General features: G+C 36.2%; 1 protein-coding gene and 1 long non-coding RNA gene across 2 annotated transcripts in view; one reads left to right on the top strand and one right to left on the bottom strand.

The window, feature by feature from the left end:
- The first annotated feature begins 1,580 nt into the window (after positions 1-1,580).
- Positions 1,581-19,022, top strand: part of LOC111597507 (disheveled-associated activator of morphogenesis 1) — a 30,590-nt gene continuing 13,148 nt past the window's right edge. The window contains exon 1 of the mRNA XM_030223829.1: positions 1,581-1,769. Coding sequence (XP_030079689.1) covers positions 1,722-1,769 — 48 coding nt within the window. The 5' untranslated portion in view covers positions 1,581-1,721. The remainder of the gene's footprint in view (positions 1,770-19,022) is intronic.
- On the bottom strand, positions 7,327-8,072 carry LOC111597649. The gene is made up of 3 exons (XR_002751342.2): positions 8,044-8,072; positions 7,649-7,972; positions 7,327-7,568 (listed from the first exon to the last, which is right to left on the bottom strand). It is a non-coding gene; the product is annotated as an uncharacterized LOC111597649 (long non-coding RNA).

Below are 19,022 nucleotides of genomic sequence, written 5' to 3' on the forward strand. Positions count from 1 at the left end.
ATTCACTGTATTCTGCGCTCTTTGATATATGATCAGTAAATATTGGAATTTATTTTAGATCCATTTTAAGCAAAAACCCAGTAGCTTTTCAAATTAACCTCAAGTGTCAAATTTTTACTATTTCTTAAGAATTAGTTTTACATTTTAGTATGGCTATATCTTCTTTGGACAACCACTCGTAACGACCTTCGCAAAAAAGAACTTAAAATTGCCAAAAGAGAAAAAAATTGACGGAAAACCAAATCAATAAACTTTGTAACCATTTGACCTTCGTGCAATTAGTTTTGTCACTCTCTATATGCACAAATAGATATTTATGAAGGGTTTTGAGTTGAGTATGATATGATATAGACACTCTCTATTTCTGTCCTCTCCATATGTATATAATCATATTGGAATAATATCAGCTATATACCATATAAATATATGTATAAAGTATATATTTATATCTTCATCATCATTCATAGAATAAATCATCCAAGACTTAAGTTTAAAAAAATATTTTAAGCCAAGAAAACATAAGAATTTATTTACGATTTGATTTATAATGAAAGCTCTGTTACAATAAGATACATTAATTAAATATATCAGAGATGTTAAATAGCAAATATTTATCTTAGGGTATTCCAATCGTTCATTTGCTAAAGTTTTAATTTTTTTTTTGGTTTTTTTGCCACCCACTAAGCGAAACGTAAAAAATTAGCTCAGAAAAATAAAGTTTGACAATGTGCACAAGTTGCAGCGGTGCAGGCAGAGGCGTTAGCGTAGGTAGCGGCAGCAGAGTCAAAGCAGCACAGGCAAAGACAGAAAAAGCAACAAAAATGCCGGCAAAAGCAGCAGCAGCAAAGGCAGAGACAGCGCCAGCAACCACAGCAGAAAGAGCGGCAAAACTAACCGAAGAAGCAGCGGAAGAAGCAGCAGCATCAGAAGCAAACACAGTATAAGCAGAGACAGCAGATGCAGCAGCAGCGACAGCTAAAGCAGAGGCAGAAGCAACAGTAAAAACAACAGCAGCAAAATCAACGGCAAAAGCAAAAGCAGAGACGCGCAAAAGCAAAAAAAAATAGCAGCAGCAGTGGCGGCAGAGCCAGCTGAAATAACAACAAAAGCAAAAAGCAGTTGAAGAAGTGACAATCCGCTACTTTACGCTCTCTGCCAATTACACACAGCGTTTGCTCTCTCAGCTGCAAGTGCAGGCGCTCTCTCAGCTGTGAGCGCGCTATGCGCCTCTCTGTTGCTCTTGCCTATGTTAGGCACCTGTCGCGGCACGTTTGTCAACGATGCCGGCGTCTCTGTCGACGCTGACGTCGCTGCCAGTAAAGCTAAGCTCAGCTTTGCGCTGCGCTGGGCACGTCGCGATTTTTCAATGCGTTCCGAGCCGCCGATAAGAACGCACGCGAGCGACCGACTGTACCGAGCAAGCGAGATAGCTATATATAAAAGTATTCAATAAATTCAATAATTGAAACGCGCGCGCGTGTTAAATATTCCACACCATTTTTTTTTCGTTCGTTTTTGTTTGTTTTTTGTTAAGAAATATATATTTCCATATAAATATATATATGAATATAATTGTTCGAAGAAAAAGTTTTCCAAAGTTTTTTTTGTGCACTGGAAAGAAAATTGCGGCCTTTGTTTTTGGCCTAGTTAATCACTAAAAACTATTTCCACTGTGTCATGTGACAGTTCTCAAAGCCAGGTGTCGCGCCACATGCAACAAAATGTCAGCGAAAAATCAAATCAACGTCTTCATGGAGAAGTTCAATACGGTGAGTGAGAGTACGAGAAAGGAGTTCGAAAAAGTTTTGATATAGCTATCGAAAAATATAGGGCAGAAGCACATTTAGAAATGCTTAAATGAAAACATTATAAGAGAGACAAATATTTTTCAGTTTTCTTAAGATTTAAATCTTAAGATGGAGACTTCGGAAACGTTTAAGAAATGATTTGATGCTTTGACTTTATCGTACTTATGGATATTATGTAAAGAAACAAGAATTTCAAATATATTGGACTTCTTCAGACATATATTTGAAGTATCTGATCTATAAAATAGTATAATCTGTTAGAGATTTGCTTTTTACAAATTTTTATTTATGTTTTCATGATTTCATGATTTTGATTGCTTCAAAGTACTTTTTTTCCAAACCTTGTAGCCTCGAAAGTTGATCGATTTGCTTTAGGTGAATTTTTTTGGTGACATGACTTTTCCTTCGAGCATTTATTAATTTTTTATCCCCCATATGTATAATGGATGATCCATTTGACGCCCATTTGCCTAGCTCTCAGGCATAAACATGATATTTTTCCTATAATTTGTATCCTTTTTAAACGTGAATAGAAATTGAATGAGGTTCAAAATTTGTTATAGTTTTGTTAGTTCAAAGATAACATCCTACATCGTACGGAACATCCCTATTTTGTAAATCTTTGAACGAGTCAACTTCTTCTTTGACTAATTCCTAATTCAACAAATTGATCGAAAGCTTTTAACTGATTTGAATCGGATTTGAATTATTTTAAAGTAGAGTCGTGAAAGTCCGAAAAACATTTGGTTTCATCCAGTTCAGAATTTGTTGCTTGACTCATTTCAATTCTGAAAACTTAATTTTTAGTTAACTTTTACTTCAGTTCATTTCAATTCTTAGCTGAAAAGTTTTAAGATTCTGCAAAAGGTTTTGCTTTCGCTTTGTATCTTCCTTCTTGTTTAAGATTTCTTTTGTCTTTGCATTCAATGCTGCACATCAATAAATTGTAAATTGAAATTGAAATTGAAATTGAAATTGATACATTCAAATTTTGATTTGCTGCCCAAGACAGACACAAAAATGAAAGTGAAATGCGCTTCAAATTAAGTGCTTGGTCTAACGATTTGTCTATCTCTCTCTGTCTTTCTCCCTCTCCCTCTGTCTATGTCTATTTGGCTACTTCAATGAGCCGCAATTGAAAATGTCTGTTGAAATGCTGCGCACCGCATAATAAACGACGAGCACAAACAACAATTTAATGCAGCCGCAGTTGCTGTTGTTGGCGCTGCAATAATTAATAAATATTTGCGAGGTGAGAGTTGCCCAATTGATCAAAATGCTCACGCTCGATAAGTTATCGAGCACATTCACGCATATCGAATGTATATGGATTAACAAGAATCCCATTTCTTTTTAATGAGTAATTGCTACAAATGGGTTAAAAGTGAATGTAGAGTGGTGAGCAATGACTTGCAATATGTATTCGATAAGTTATCGATAGTAATTATGTATTAGTTTTAGACTAGTTTTAGAATAGTTTCAGGAAACTTTTACTATAACTAGGGCAAGTGCTGTCTATGTATTCGATAAGTTATCGATAACATACATAGAGCCAATTTTGAGTAATAAGAATACCAAAACAAGCATATCTTAGCTGTGTATTATGGGGCTTAAAAAATGACCCCTGGATGTTGTCTGACTGCTACCATGTGTGCTTAAAAAGTTATCGATTGTATTAATATGACAAATGTGTAGCTGAGTAGTATGACAGCAGCCTGAAAGGTACTACTTTGAGTTAAAGAAATAACTTTGAATAGCTGAAGCAATATGCTTTAGTAGTTTCGATCTATATAATGATGTTACGATTAGTTATCGATATCAAATATAGTTGAGCAACTAATTAGAAGTCACCGAATGTCTTCATAGAAATAGGTTTCAAATGATAGAGTACAATACTTATCTTCTTGTTGTCGATAGTTAATATTCGATAATTTATCGATAGCTCATATAGAGTTGAGATATTAGGTATTTCGAAACTATAAATCAAAAAGTTAAACTTGAAATAAAATTTTTAATGGAAAATTTTTGCAGTTTGAGAATTCCACCAATGAGATATAAAAATAAATCAAATCAATTTATGAAATGCTGTTTAGCTTTTGCCTATGGGTCAATGCCAATCAGTGGCAATGGCAACAACCGTCTAGAATAGCCAGCCAGCCAGCCAGCCAGCCAGCTAGCCACCTAGTCAAGTAATCAGAAGCTGACGTCACGATGCGTTCAGGAATCAAATGCAACCAAACTGGCAAATCAAGCTTTTATGCAACCAAAAAGTATAACTTTACAGGAGAGAAAGCCAGGCAGGCAGACGAGTAGGCTAATTGCGAGGGGAGGCAGTGGGAGTGGGGTTGTGATTACGGCATTTGAATTCTAGCGCAGCTTGCGGTAGTTGACGTCACAAAACGAATGACTTAGACAACAAACTTGAGCGTGTGTGTGTGTGGTCAAAAACGGGGCATTGGCAAATGCCGTTAACGTGTGCACCCAGACTCACGGAATAAACAATCAAAATTTATTGAATTAAGCGCAACTAGTATCTGTGCAAATTGTGAATATCTGAAAATCTGTTAGCCCATGTCAAGTGAAAACCTGTTTGCGTCTGAAACTTCTTCTCAGCCGTCAAGCTTAGCTGGCAGAGATTGTGATATTCTTGCAGAAGTGAGCGACAAGTGCTTACAGTTGGCTCGTCAACCAGTCAGTGCAGTCAGTCAATCGGTCAATCAGTCTTATCTATGATTTGTAAAGCAATCGTCAAATGCTCACTGACTGGTTATCAGTTGGTCATCCAGTTGGTGTATCAATTAGTTGGGAATCAGTCAGTAAGCACTAAGTTAGTCGTAGATCAATCAATCAGTCAATCAGTAGTTGGTTAGTGATGCAATTCGACATCCAGTCAATCAGTCAGTCACTTGCCAATCAATCAGTCGGTCAAATAGTAAATCTGTCAATAAGTCATAGTAGTCAGTCAGTCAATCGTTTATCAATCAGTATTCAGTCATCACTCAGTCACACATTCACACAATCAATCACAAGCTATGAAACAAGTGCTCTCAATTGGCTAATGAGTCATTAGCCAGTCAATCAACCAATCAGGCAACCAGTCAAGCAGTCAACAAGTCAAGCAGTCAGTCATTCAATCAGTCAGTCAAGGTTGTTCAGTCTATTTTAATAACATGGGCAAAAAATGCGACTTAATTGGCGTCACAGGTGTCAAGTGCGTAGGGGGGCTGTAACTAAACAATGTTGTTAACGTACTCGCCCCTAAATATGTCAGCTAATATATCAACTTTTAACACTAGGAAGTTGGTCTATAAAGTGCTTTTATGGATAGCTAAAGTACAACTAAACAAAGGCAACTCGTTTGATTACAACTTGATTTATGCTTATGTTAACAGCTAACAGCTAACAGCTAGCAGCTAAGCTAGTTATATTTAATTAATATATCCATATTAAGAAAGAAGTTTTTTAATGAGAAACAATTTAAATATGTATGCAGACACACACAGATACACATCCATATAGAACATTCATGTCATGTGACGTCTGCATTGGGAGTTTTGATAGAATTCGCCTAGACAATGTCAAGGGAATGAGATTTTGGTGCTATTAGATTCTTTTACTATCAAAGTTACAGTGAAGGGATATCGATGAATTATATCGATAACAAAATATAATAAGTTGACTCTTTTCGATTTTGTCCTTCTCTAATCAATATTATTGAAAGTTAGTGAGTAATAACTTGGCTATATTAGTCATATAAGTCAAATCGATAAGTTATCGATAACAAATGCAGTACTGCAGCTAACTACTTATGCATTACTTCCTATGTATATATATATATATATATATATATATATATATATATTTATATCTATTGTAATGCGCATTGAAATGCGCATTTAGATAGCATTACGCATACGCCTCGTGGTGCCTGCGGTTTTTCATTCTGTAAGCGAAAACTAACCGCCAATGCCAAATGAAAATGCTTCCTCAACCAATGGATCCGACTTTCAGATATTTTGAGATGCTTGATAAACCTCGAAAGGAACCATTTCAAGTTCTCTTTAGGCATTTGCCCAGACTTGGCTTTTTTTATCGTGCGGAGGCAGTTCGAGACGGCGCAATTGAATTCTTGTTTGTCAATCGAACCAGCAAAACAGTTGGCTGATTTGGCAAATATCTATATATATGTGTGTGCATATATATCTGTATATGTACTTATAGCTGTAAACTCCTCCAATTATGGCATAGCTCTGACCCATATTGTAAAGCGTTGACCAACTCGTTGGGTGCCAAATACGGAAGCCAAATGTAAGGCTAATGAATTGAAAAGCAAAGTAAAACCAAACTAAAAAAAAACGAAAATTTCCCAACAAGTGACAGTGAACAACTCGAAGATACCCTGGAATCTTACTTATTAAAATGCTAACTGGTAAAGCTGGATGCCCTAGCTAAATCTATACACCAAACTTCTTGACTCAAGACACTAAATATGCTTAAACGAAATTAATTTTGAAATCGATTTTAATAGATTTGATAGAAACACAAAAGTTTGGCGATGAACAAATTTGATCACCTGTCCCATACGCCCAATGTACTCCGTTTGTGTCCATGTGCAAATTGAGTGAAGCGAAAGAGAGAAAGAAAAAAACCTGTGAATTTGAATTTGACACGCTGTTAAAAAGTTGTAATAATAATTTCCTGACTCTGATTTGCATGGTGCAAGTTTTGTTAAACATACTTAATCATTGCTACTTTATGTCGCATTGCCTTTGGCGCCCTCCCCGACTTGCGGACCACCTACGCGACTTGACTGACGTCTGTTGCTCTTCAATTAGTATAAACTCTGAAAGACGTCTCGAAGTATCTCTGACCCTATAAACAAATCAAGAAGGAGTTACACTTTTGTTGTATATGACACGACAACTTTTCATCTTTATGAGCAAATATGCAATAGTCCATATAACACTTAGTATCTGTCCGAGCTATGTGACCTCATTGTTGTCAGGCGCCCAAAGAGCTTTGATATATGGCGACTTGTTTAGCCACATATGAGTGTATGTATATTCATGGACAAGTTAGTTTATCATTTGCTTTTTTTTATAACTTATCCGTACGTTTTACTTATTATCGATCGAAATCGATAACTTGATTGAATACCGTTCCCGATATCTCCCCAATAGGCAGACCGACTTTGATACATTTAGATGTTATCACGCTCTGAAAGTTTCACTCTGAAAGTGCACTTAGAACAAAAGCCATTCTGCAGTTAAGTTCCCATAGTAGAGCTCACTGGAGCGCAGTCAGCTGAGATGTGTGTTTGTATGTCATGTTTGTGTAACAGAAGCAAAGAATGATCGGAATAACACCTCTGCGCAGGGTCAAGGTATTTGCTAGTCGAGCACTGCTGACTGGAGCAGCGCTTGTCCAAATTGTAGCAGCAGCGCCACAGCTGGAGCGAAAGTCTACACAAAAGTTTGATAACAGATATTTATGTATATTAGACTAATTTTTTATTGTTTTATGCATTGTTTTCGGTTTGGTTCTTGTTTTTATATATAAATATTTGTTTGCACAAGTGTTGATAAGCAGCCGTGACTTTCCTAGCGTTCTCCCCTTGTTCTTGAGTCGTTAATCTCAGTGTCAAGCATATTTGCTGAGCCAGCGGCAAACATTGTTTTTGCTTCTCTATTTAAGTTAGTTTCTTGCTTGAGATGCTCGAAAACGGTTTATTTTGCAATTTTGATAACGGCTCGGTGCAAACTAAAAATGGTCCGAACTTTGCGTATTAAAATTAATTCAATTTGAACGGAAAAATAATTTGAAGAGCGCATCGAACTCACAACTTTGAAGTGTATAAGAAGCTCTTGTGTAAAACGTAAAAAAGAAACGAAGTATGTTTAAATATAGCAACTAGAATGGCTGTACATCAACTTGTTGATATTTCGAACCAAATAATATCTGATAATCATCGAAGATCTTCTTCAGCTTTGCTAGCTCCCTCAAGCAGTTCTGCAAAGTGCGTTGAAATTTTTGCGTTAGCTTGTGAAATTTGTTTCTAAATCTTCTTAACAAGCTACGAAGGCGATGTCGTCGCTTGTTAGAGTATTTGCCATGAATTTTCCCTGCCATACGCATCTTATTCCAATTGTTGATCTTAAGTATTTCTAAAATGAAAAGAGAAATAATTTTTACAAATTTTAGCAAATTTATTTTTTTATATATTTCTATAGCTTACGCTCTGCTTTGTTCTAGCTTATATTTAATACTGATTAATTTGTGTGCTCTGTGAAAACAAAGGAAAGCATTTCACAGCCTGCTTGAAAACGAAAAAAAAAAACCAAAACTGTTCTCTACGAACTCGACTTGCAATGCAGCTAAGCTAATGGAAATTGGTGTCACCACGTACTTGGCTTAATATCTTTTATAGTTGCTATATGAACAATCGAATGAGACTGAAGTTTTTGTATAGAAAATGTAGCTTGCGTGAGCATTGAGTTGACATATTGTATAGGCGCAGACTCTATTTATATCCAGTTTATTTACCCACAAAGCTATTCCATAAGAACTCAGCTGTCAGTGCATATTTGATATATGTTGAGTCAAGGCAAATCGGTTGACTATATCACATGGCTGTCCTATAATGAATCACTCGAATATTCAGTTTTATACCAGAAACACTTTAAGCTTATCTTTGCAAAGCCTAACTACAGTGCATCTGTTGTGGGATGGTATGGAAATGTAGTTAAAGATATTACCAAATAATGTTTATGGTAGCCAAGCTAAGCCGATGAATCAAAAAGTTTTTATGGCGCATAAAATTGTGATTGATTGGAATGCCAATATCTAGTGGGGCTGCGGGGTCAAGTAGCTGGGTAAAAGTTTCGATACGAGGAGCACATGAAAATTGGCAATGGAGAATGGAAGTGAAAAGAGAAGAAGAAGCAGCAGCAGCAATAGCAGCAGCAGCAACAGCGGCAGCATGGGCAGGTGTAGCTTAAAGATTTCACCTAACCAGCAGCAACTCGTAGAAGAAATCGCCAACTTAATTTACAGCATTCAACGATCTATGCAATCTTCTGCTTTGTTTTGCTTTCTTGGCGCTTTTTTCTTCTTTTTTTTTGTCGCCTTTTGAAAAAACATTTTCACTTTCGTTTTCAATCTCTGTGTGTGTTTGGTTTTGGTTTTGGTTTGTTTTTTTTTTTAGCCCGGGCCAATAATCACAATAATCGTGGTAAGCGGGCAGTCAGTCAGGCCAGCCAGGCCAGGCCAAGCCAAGCCTCGGGGCTACACAGAAACGAAAAACTGGTTGCCAACACTTGGCCGGATGCTTGGAATTTTCGGATGCCGAACGAAAGTGAAAACACCGCCGCCAAGAAGCCAGATGAAATCCAAAAGAAAAAAAAAACGCCAAGCAAGAAAAAGAAAAAAATTGAATTTAAATAAATTACGTATGTTAATTGCGCAGCCGGTCAAGAAAAACTGTTCGAAATCAACTCCCGAAACTGAGACCGTTTTTTGGTTTTTGTTGCTGTTTCGGTTTTAGCTACGCGAATTCGGCTTGCGGCTTGCTTGAATTAATGAGGGTCAAGACACTTGACTTGGCTTCGGCTTTCTACTCTTGCCGCCAGCTTCATTATCAGCCAGATCATTATCATCCTTATCTCTGAGGTTATCGCCAGCCACAAGTGCTTTATCAGCAGCTTCTTTATCAAACCGATCATCAGCATCATCTGCGTCATCTTCTGTTTTATTTTCTACTCTTACCGCCAACATCTTTAGCAGCTTGATTATCATTAACTTCATCATCATCAACAGCAGCAGCAGCATCATCTTCTGCTTTATCAGTGGGTTTTAGGCTTTCTACTCTTGCCGCCAACATCTTAACAGCTAGATCGTCAGCTTCATCTTCATCTTCATTTTCATCATCATCAGCAGCTTTATTGACACCTTGTTGCAGGTGGCAGCGCGAATTGTTTTTTTGTTTCTTTTTGCTTATTGTGGTAGCAGCAGCTATACCCAGACGCCGCCCAGCTACAGCTTAATATGTATGCAACTAATTGATACCCTGTAGATGCAGCTGACTCTGTTATACTCTCTACTGAGATCATTTTTTTATATTTCTATTCACTGCTAAACGATATTGTGCTAGGAAGTTATCGATCAGTTGAAACTGAAACAAAATGTGGCAGATAAACAAAGTAACAGAAAGTTTTTGAATAGTTTGTAGCATTGCCAAGTATATCCTCCTCTGCCGGTTATAAACCGGTTCACAGAATCATCATACCTTATTTGAATTCACTTTCAGGCTAAGAGTTGCCTACCAGCAGCTACCAAGATCGATGGTCAAGCACGTGGCTTCAGTTAATGAAAGCGCATTGTTGTTACACCTTTTGCTATCTCCTCTCTCGCTCCACTACGTCATCAGCTTTGCAGGCAGAGTTGCCCCAGCTCGAAGGAGTTATATTTCATGTCTAGATGCTGGCAGCAATCAGCGATCCATTTGTTTAGTTGCCAAAAAGTTGACCTTCTTCTTCAGCTCCTCTGGAGTTGGAAGCTCTATATCCTGTTTACGCTTAACTGTAAACATATACATAACAGCGTTTTTGACAGAGTTGACTGGCGTGAACTTTCTTGAGGCATTTCGCATCTGTGGTATCATTAGCTGCGCTTGTCTATGATTAATTGCGTTTGCGTTTCAGGGCAACTACTGTCAAAGGCCTTGACGTTTTTGTTAGCTCGCGACAGACTATGACACAGAGTCCATAAGAAGTTGAAGTCGAAGTCAAAGTCATTTGGCCTTAAAAACCAGAGTACATTGACTAGAAAATACTCTATCTATATATGCTCTTTGGTTCTTTTTTGAATAAGAAGAGCTTTAGCTGCCTGAAAAACTTGGATTTTTTCTTGTTTATTTCCTCGAGTTTCATGCTTAATGAAGTTGAATTCCTAAGAGTTTTGAGCTTTAAGTTGTTCTATCTTCTATTTCTCAATATACTCTACCGCATTATTAGCTCGCTTTAAGTCTTTCAGCTGCTCCCCAACAACTGTCATGAATGTTGTCTTTGACAATGTTCTACTTAATGATAAATGAATGCAGCTTTAAGGCATTTAATGAGATAATCTTTTATAATAAGCTGGCCATTATAAATATTATACGAGACCCACGGACAAAAGACTTGGAACACAAACTTGACTGTCAATTCACTTTTCGTCGTGGAATTGTTTGTCTTTAATCTGAACTATTATCGCATTTAAGAGTGGAAAATGATCTCATAATCAGTTTTGTATCGAATCCAGCATCAGCTCTAAAGGCCAATTGAACCAAGCGGCTCGTTTAGTCAATTAAATAATCAAAAAAAAAATATGAAAAAAATTAAACTTGTTTTTTTTTTCTTTCTTTTTTTTTGGTACTTTTCTTAAACTTTTCTTTTCCGCTTGTTGAAGCCGGCTTGTTTCCCCGCTCTCTCTCTCTTTATACCCTGTGAATATCATTTAAAAAAAGGGTGTGTTGGTATATAATCCGAATTATAGAATCAAGAGTCTGTCCACATGTATGAGATTATAAGATCTTAGTATTAAAGTATAACAGTATGAAACTAACAAAATATAAGCGCTTTTAAGGGTATAGGTATAGTATAAGAGCGTATAATGATAGGAATAAGAATATAAGAGTTTAAGCTTATAAACATAGGAGAGCATGCGAGTAGAAAGGCAACGAGGTTAATTGTATAAGAGTAAAAGCGTATAAGAATACAGGAGTATGAAAGTGTACAAGTCAGAGAATAGATTAGTAGAAGAGTAGAAGTGTTTACTGGTATAGGTGTATAAGAGCTAGCTGACTGGTATAAGATCAGGCTTAGTACAATGCAATTTTCAGCAAATTGACTAAAATCGATAGTCATATACTTCCAATTTCTTATAGCTGATCCTTATTAGTACAAAAATCGATCAAAAATCTTCGCATCAGTTGTCGAAACTCATTTCATATAGATAGAGGCGAGCATATTGTAGAATCAGCTGGATATCTTTGATATTTACTGTGCACTTGATATCTACAGGGTATAACTGAGTCATTCACTGGCTGAGGGAGCACTCTTTTTTGTTGATTTTGCTATGCATTGTTTTGAATTAATAATTTATATCGATTTTTATAAGCGCCCGCGGCGCACATCAATTGATTTAACGGATTAGCATGCACACACACACACACACACATGTGTGTATAAACTCTTGTTGTCTTTACTTCTTCTCTCTCCACTTTACAAGTTGATTTGCAATTTATGAAACGCGTTCCACAAACGAGACGAAGAGACGAAAGTAAAAGTTCAATTAAATAAAGATAAATTGCACAACAATTGTTGTTGCTTGTTATTGTTGCTGTTGTTGTTGTTGTTGTTGCTTGTTGCCTGTTGCTTGTTGTTAACTCCGCTCTGGTCCAATTCCATTGCGCAGCTTAAGTCAGTTCAGTTTCAGTTCATGTCCATGTCTCCATTTATTTTACGTAAGCTTCAATAAAAATGCAAATATAAATTCCAAAATTAAAAACAAGAAACAAAAAAAAACACTTTAGTGCCTGCCCTTACAGCTGTCACGCCCACAAATTTAGTTGTAAACTTAGTAAAAAATATATCTATAAACTATAATCGATAGTCCAGACTCCAAATCGATATTTTGTATATGAGAAGTGGAAAGGGAATATACAGTTGGCTAGACAAGCAGCGAGACAGACAGGCAAATATGCTTGTTACATAACGCTTCATAGAATCATCATACCCGGCTTGAATTCACTTTCAGATTGAGTGCTGCCTACCAGCAGCTACCAAGATCGATGGTCAAGCACGTGGCTTCAGTTAATGAAAGCGCATTGTTGTTACACCTTTTGCTATCTCCTCTCTCGCTCCACTACGTCATCAGTTTTGCAGGCAGAGTTGCCCCAGCTCGAAGGAGTTATATTTCATGTCTAGATGTTGGCAGCAATCAGCGAGCTGTTTGTTAAGCTACCAAAAAGTTGAACTCTGCTACTCTAAAAATGTATCTAAATCCATCAACTCATGTTGCTTCGCATTGATTGAGTTAGGTTGGGTCAGGTAAGCCGAGGTGTCCCATCATGAAGCTTCTGTTAGCTTATGTTATATGTTGTTAATTTATGTTACAGTTATCTAAAACAAACTATATAATATATGTATAATAAAAGAGAGAAGTCAATAGAAAAGTAAACAAAAGGCCAATGCCTTTAACATGACATTTAAATGGATTTTTCTTTAATGCAGTTTGTAGCTGTTGATTGTCATTGGAGCAATGAATATTATAATGTCATACGTGAAGACAATGATAATGCTAATGATGATGACTAGAAAATGAGAGATTAAGAAGAATAATGGATGTGATGATAATAGTAATGATGATGAAAATGATAATGAAAATGACAATGATAATTCTAATCATAATGATAATAATAATGCAAATGATTGTTCTGATGGGAATGATAATGATAACGATAAAGATAATGATGATGAACGATGATAATTATAATGATAATGAGAACAATAAGGATGCTAATGACTCTCATAATGACAGTCACAATAATAATAAGAATAATCATAATGGCATTAATAAGAACAATGCTAATAATAAGAGCAGTCATAAGGATAATGATATTGGTGATGATGAATAGCTAATGGCAAAATAGTTCTTCAATCAAAACTTCAATGTACACAGAAAGGGAAAGACAGAGAGAGCTAGCTCAAGGGAGTGGGAGAGCCCACGTTCGAGTAGCTTCTTGCTGCATTGGAATGTAGTTGCAAGGTGGTAGGAGAGCATATGAGAACACGAGACCTATGACTGACAGACACGTGCATGAAGATGCTGCAGCTGTATGTTTCAATAAGCCAGCATTTGCATCATACACTTGTCGCTATTTGTTATTTTTGCTGTTGTCTGCTGATTTTTTCTTCAGCTGCTCAAAAGTGACCATGGAGGACCAAGTAAAGCAAAAAGTGTTTTGTAATCTTGGCAAATTTCAGAAAGCAGCAAAGAAACTAAAAAAATGCCTAACTAACTACTATTTTTAAAGACTTTGAAAGACGTTTGTCAGAATGCGCCAAATGGATGTGATGGATTGGCAAATACCTTGTCTGTAGATAATATACTTGTCATAGAAAGGGAATGGACACATGAAAAAGCTGTGTGAAAGAAGTATAGTCATAAAGGTCAAATGGAGTTATCTTATCGCAATGTTTAGGAGTGAACCGATACACCCGCTGTATGCTGCTGTGTTGTATAGGGTATTAGAAAACATGGCAAAGTATTTTGCACGATTTTATCGACGATTTTGGTGCGCTTTGTGTGCCGCAACAAAGCTGAAAGCTAAAGTGCACACGATGACTGAAACTGAGCCACAGCAACAACAACAACAACAACAACAACATAGCAACAGCGACAACAACAACAACAAACACCAAGCCTAAATCAAGTTGCAAGAATGCGGAATAAATGTCAGGAGTAAAAAAAATTAAACAAAAAGCTAAGAAAATAAAAGCCGCTCAAGTTAAAGTATCTGTAAGATACATTCATGTATCTTTTCCTAATGCCTCAGATACTTAGTAATTGCATATAAAAATAAATAAAAATCAGGTCGGGAGTGCTCGACTAGTAAATGCCATTTCAGCATATGTCTGTATGGGAGGGCATGCATAGAGAGCAAATCATATGGCTTATCTATTTTAGAGTGCGAAAGGGAATGAAATTTTTGTATACCTGAAGAGCAGATCTTTTAAGGCGATAAGCTCTTCTAGCAGCTAGTTAGTCTATGGCTCTTATAAAAATCAAGACATAATCTTTGGCCTTGACTGTCAAACTCTCATACTCTTGGTATGTTAAGCATCAAGACTCTTATACTTTTACTTAAATTTGTACATTCAATATATACAATAGTCTTATATAGATAGACCAAATCTATAGTTTTTATAATAGTTGGCCCAATATACCCAATATATCTCAAATTACAGGCTATAGCAAAAGAAACGAAACATGCTTTAAGTTAGCGGGCGCGCATAGCGCATAGCCATGCATTGACAACTCGCATTATTTATGACTACAAAACTAGTTCCATATTCCCCATTTATGTATAATGGCTCATTAGAAAACACACATTTATATATATTTATATACATATAAACATGAAAAGTATGTTAAAAGTTATAATTAATTGGCGTTTGGCGTAAAAATTGCGTTGAACTTCGTGTTATTCAAGTGCTCGAAAAGTATTTCAAGTTCTTCCGCTTAACTGCATTTAAATGGAGACAGCCATAGCTACTTATAAATATATTAAAGAGAGTTAAATACTTGTTTTATAACTGTATTTATTAAAGTAAACAATTATTATATTAAATAATTTCTATATATATAATAAATACTTAAAGAACTTCTTATCATTTGGAATACTCATTCACGCAGTGAGCGAGCCCGTCTAAAGAATTTCATTGTTATGGGAAAAAAAAAAAAAAATATATATATATATATATATATATATATATATATATATAATATCATATATCGTCTTATCTCTGTTTTGTTTCTTTCGCTTTGCTTCAGTTGCTCTGTTGATCTGGCCATAACTCTGTCGCTGGCCTCTTAAACTTTAAATGTCAGCCAAAAAGTCACAAATAACTAATGCCAAAAATATATATATTTATACATATTTGTATATACATATATATAAATATGGAAGAAACTCCAGTTGAAACGCTATGAAACATTTAAAAAACATTTCAAACTATGCTTTTTCCTCATCCTTATTTTTTTCTCGCAGGACTTTAAGAGATTTCAACTGTTTTGTGCTTTAATTAGCCTAAGCTGAATTGAATTCATCTTAGTTCATTCTTTAGACTTGGCATTACTTGTTCCATGCCAGCTCATAGAGCTATTAAAATGCAAATAAAATTAAGAAAAAATTTGAATATTTTTTTTTTTTGTCTTTCATAGTACAGCTTTGAGCAGCTTTTTTTGCCCAGCCATTTGTTGCATGTTGCTCCTCACATGTCTCTAGCTGATGTTGATGATCCAACGACGAAACATCAATTTGCAAACTCATTTCTTGTAAAGTTTTGTTTTGTTTTTTACTTGTATCGATAATAATTAAAAAACACTTTGGCAACGGCTTGAGCCCAACCTCGTTTACAACATTGATCGTCATAATTATGTTGATCAAACTCATAATTAAGTTGTGCAAATGAAGTTCAAGTCAAGCGCAGAAAATGGCAAATTGTTAAACTTATTTTTAGCTTTATGCTTTGCCATGACGAATGCTTCAAGTGGGGGGCGAAGAGTTGTGGCAGACTAGGGGGAAGATGGGGTCATTCAGCCATCAAACAATGGGCCACCATGCAGAGTTAAGTATCCAAAGCATCGCACCCGAAGGCCCGCAGAAAGATAGCAGCAACAACAACTGCGACAAGTGAAAGTTGTGTCCAGAGCTGAGATTTGCCTACTCAGTTGCTCAGAGGATGATAGCTGTCTGTCTTAGCAAGCTATTTATGCTGTGTACCCAAGGAAAAAGGTTAGAGAATCTAAATACTATATATATAACTGGCAAATTAGATGCATATACTTGCTTGATCAATAGCAATAAAAAGTCGACAAAGAAGTAGCAGATATATATGAGTATAAGAGTCGAAGAATATAAGAGTATACAAATATAAGAATATAAGAGTATAAAAGTGTGAATTATATACAATTTGAGGAGTATAAGAGTAAGAAAATGAAAGTAGAAGACTCAATTATATAATATAGACAATAATGGTTTAAGATCTGGGAGCGTATAAGAGTGTACGAGTATAAAGATATAAGAGTGTATAAGAATATTAGAGAGTATAAGTGTATTAAGAGTATAAGAGTTCAGTTAAGTTTGCGTTGAGTCAACATCATGTTAACAGGGCTAAAGATTTACAGGGTATCTGCTAGACATTCACTGCCGCTTGGAGTACTTTTACTTGGTTGAGCCTGGCATTTGATCGCCCGATCCAGTCCGTTGCGGCTGCACCCTAACAGCGATAAATTCTTAAGCCTAATTTTTTCGGCTAAATATCAAATGTAATAAAGCCGACAATCTTTTGTAAATGTCGCTCGCCGTTCAACACCAACTGCGAGTGATATCAAGAACAGTGCAACCGGGTCTAACAGACTTCACAATACTCGTTTGCGACTGAATTTGTCTAAATGCCTGAGTCTCTTTGCTCTTTAGCTTGGACTGACAATCGATTTGTCATGAATATAGGTTGTTCGTCTGGTTACGTGACTGTATACCCAGCCTATATACCCCTGATCAAGCTTTTTGAACGAGCATAAAAACGTAACGAATTTCGCTTTTGCTGCACTCGCGCTCAACTTTGACTAGAACTTGACACCTCTGACTGCTGATAATTTATGTGCTGTGCTGAGCTGTGCCTTTGCATGTTTTGTTTTTGTTGCTGTTTCATTTCGGGTTTTTAGATACCCAGTAGTTGGCGTTTAGAACGTCAAAAGTATCGGATTAAGATTGCAAACGTATCTCGTGTCTGTCGGTCTGAAAATATATTTTTGGTAGGCAGCCAAGTATCTTAAAGTCCTAGTTTAAGACATTCTCATTTCAGTTAGTCAACTTGGCTTAACTTAAGTCTAGTAGTCTATATGCACTGTCAAATACCCTGTAATCTAACTGAGAGTATTTGGTAAGAGAAAGGATAAGAGAGGGTTTCCTTGAGGAAAGTTTTTCCAGCTCTAGCTTTGCTAGTTTCTTGAGTTCTATGAAGTTTTTCACTATTACTAAAATGTATAGTGGACAATTGAAATGGTATTTAAATATATACCAAATGGAGCTATATATGAACTCACATACTTAATTTCAAGGGCTAACCTCTTGTAGTTCCCGAGTTCAATGGGTTCTCACATTATAACTAGACTCTACGAGAAGTAAAATATATATGTGGTCTAAATAAATATCAAATTTGGATATATTAGAAGGTATATATCAAATTTCTAAGCTCAATTTCTTATAGTTCTCGAGTTCAATGAGGCTACTTAGCTATATCTCAGTGGCCATACGTCATATATACCCATTGCAGCTATTATATGTGAGTCTAGTCGTTTCTCGTTCGCCTGCTTGCATGCGGTGCTTTTTTTTTGTTTTATTCGATGCCAACATGCAAAACTGAAATTCGAAACTTGAAACTTGCATTGTGTTGCCTAGCTGGCCGGCAGGTGGCGCTGCGGGTGTCAAAATAGGGGCACATAGGGTGGGCGGCAGGTAGGCAGGTAGGGGTGCCGCCTTAGCCAATTGCCTTGTGTAATAATTTTTTAACACCCGCATGCCTGATTACACGATTTCGATTTACCTTTACTTTTTTATGTTTTTGCTTGCTTTAACTCGGTTGCGGATTCGGATTGGGATTTGCTTTTGATACAAGCTGAAATTCAATTGTTGTTGCTGCTGTTGTTATTGTTGTTGCATGTAAACAACACCTTACAACACCTTCATCACGGTCCAGCGCCAATTGTTGCTGTTGTTACTTTTGCTGTCTTGAAGCAACAGACAAAAACCGCATCATAAAACAAAATAATAAAAATAACAACAAATTTTTTCTTTATTGTGTCTAATGCTGTGCAATTGGGTGTACGATAGTTGATGCGATAGTATTAGTATGCTCTGGTAGTGGGTAAGCAGGGTATATTTCTGCAAAGGCAGGTAAGAGCGAGCTCACAGAGAATATTTCGAATGCCATCAGTATTAATAAACGATTCGATTTAGCTGTCTTAAATAATCGATATTTTTCATAATATCGATAAAAATCGATATCGATCTCTAGTTACTTGCTCGTATCTTTAACGTTTAATAAATTTCAGTCAACAAATTTTTTTTATAGTTTCAGTTATAGTAATTAGTAACTCGATAAGTGTCGATAACTCTTTTCAAGTGTCTTAAAATCGATATCAACTCGTGCCTTGTCTCCAATAAGTATTTGAAGGCATTTAAATATTTGTCTTAGCAGCATGACTTGCCTTATAGGGTATCTGCTAGTCATTTACGCTCAACTAGATTTCTCGAATGTTTCTGGCCTTTTTCAGTTTCCGCATCTCACTTAAATGTGTTTGTTTTTTTGAGTCAGTTGTCTTTTCTTTGAGATAATTTAGAGGCTCTTCACCTGACTTTAATGCTTGCTGCGATTACGAATGAGATGT

The sequence above is a fragment of the Drosophila hydei genome, unplaced genomic scaffold (assembly GCF_003285905.1).
Source record: "Drosophila hydei strain 15085-1641.00,03,60 unplaced genomic scaffold, DhydRS2 tig00000296-arrow-arrow-pilon, whole genome shotgun sequence".
Classification (NCBI taxonomy): Eukaryota; Metazoa; Arthropoda; class Insecta; order Diptera; family Drosophilidae; genus Drosophila; species Drosophila hydei.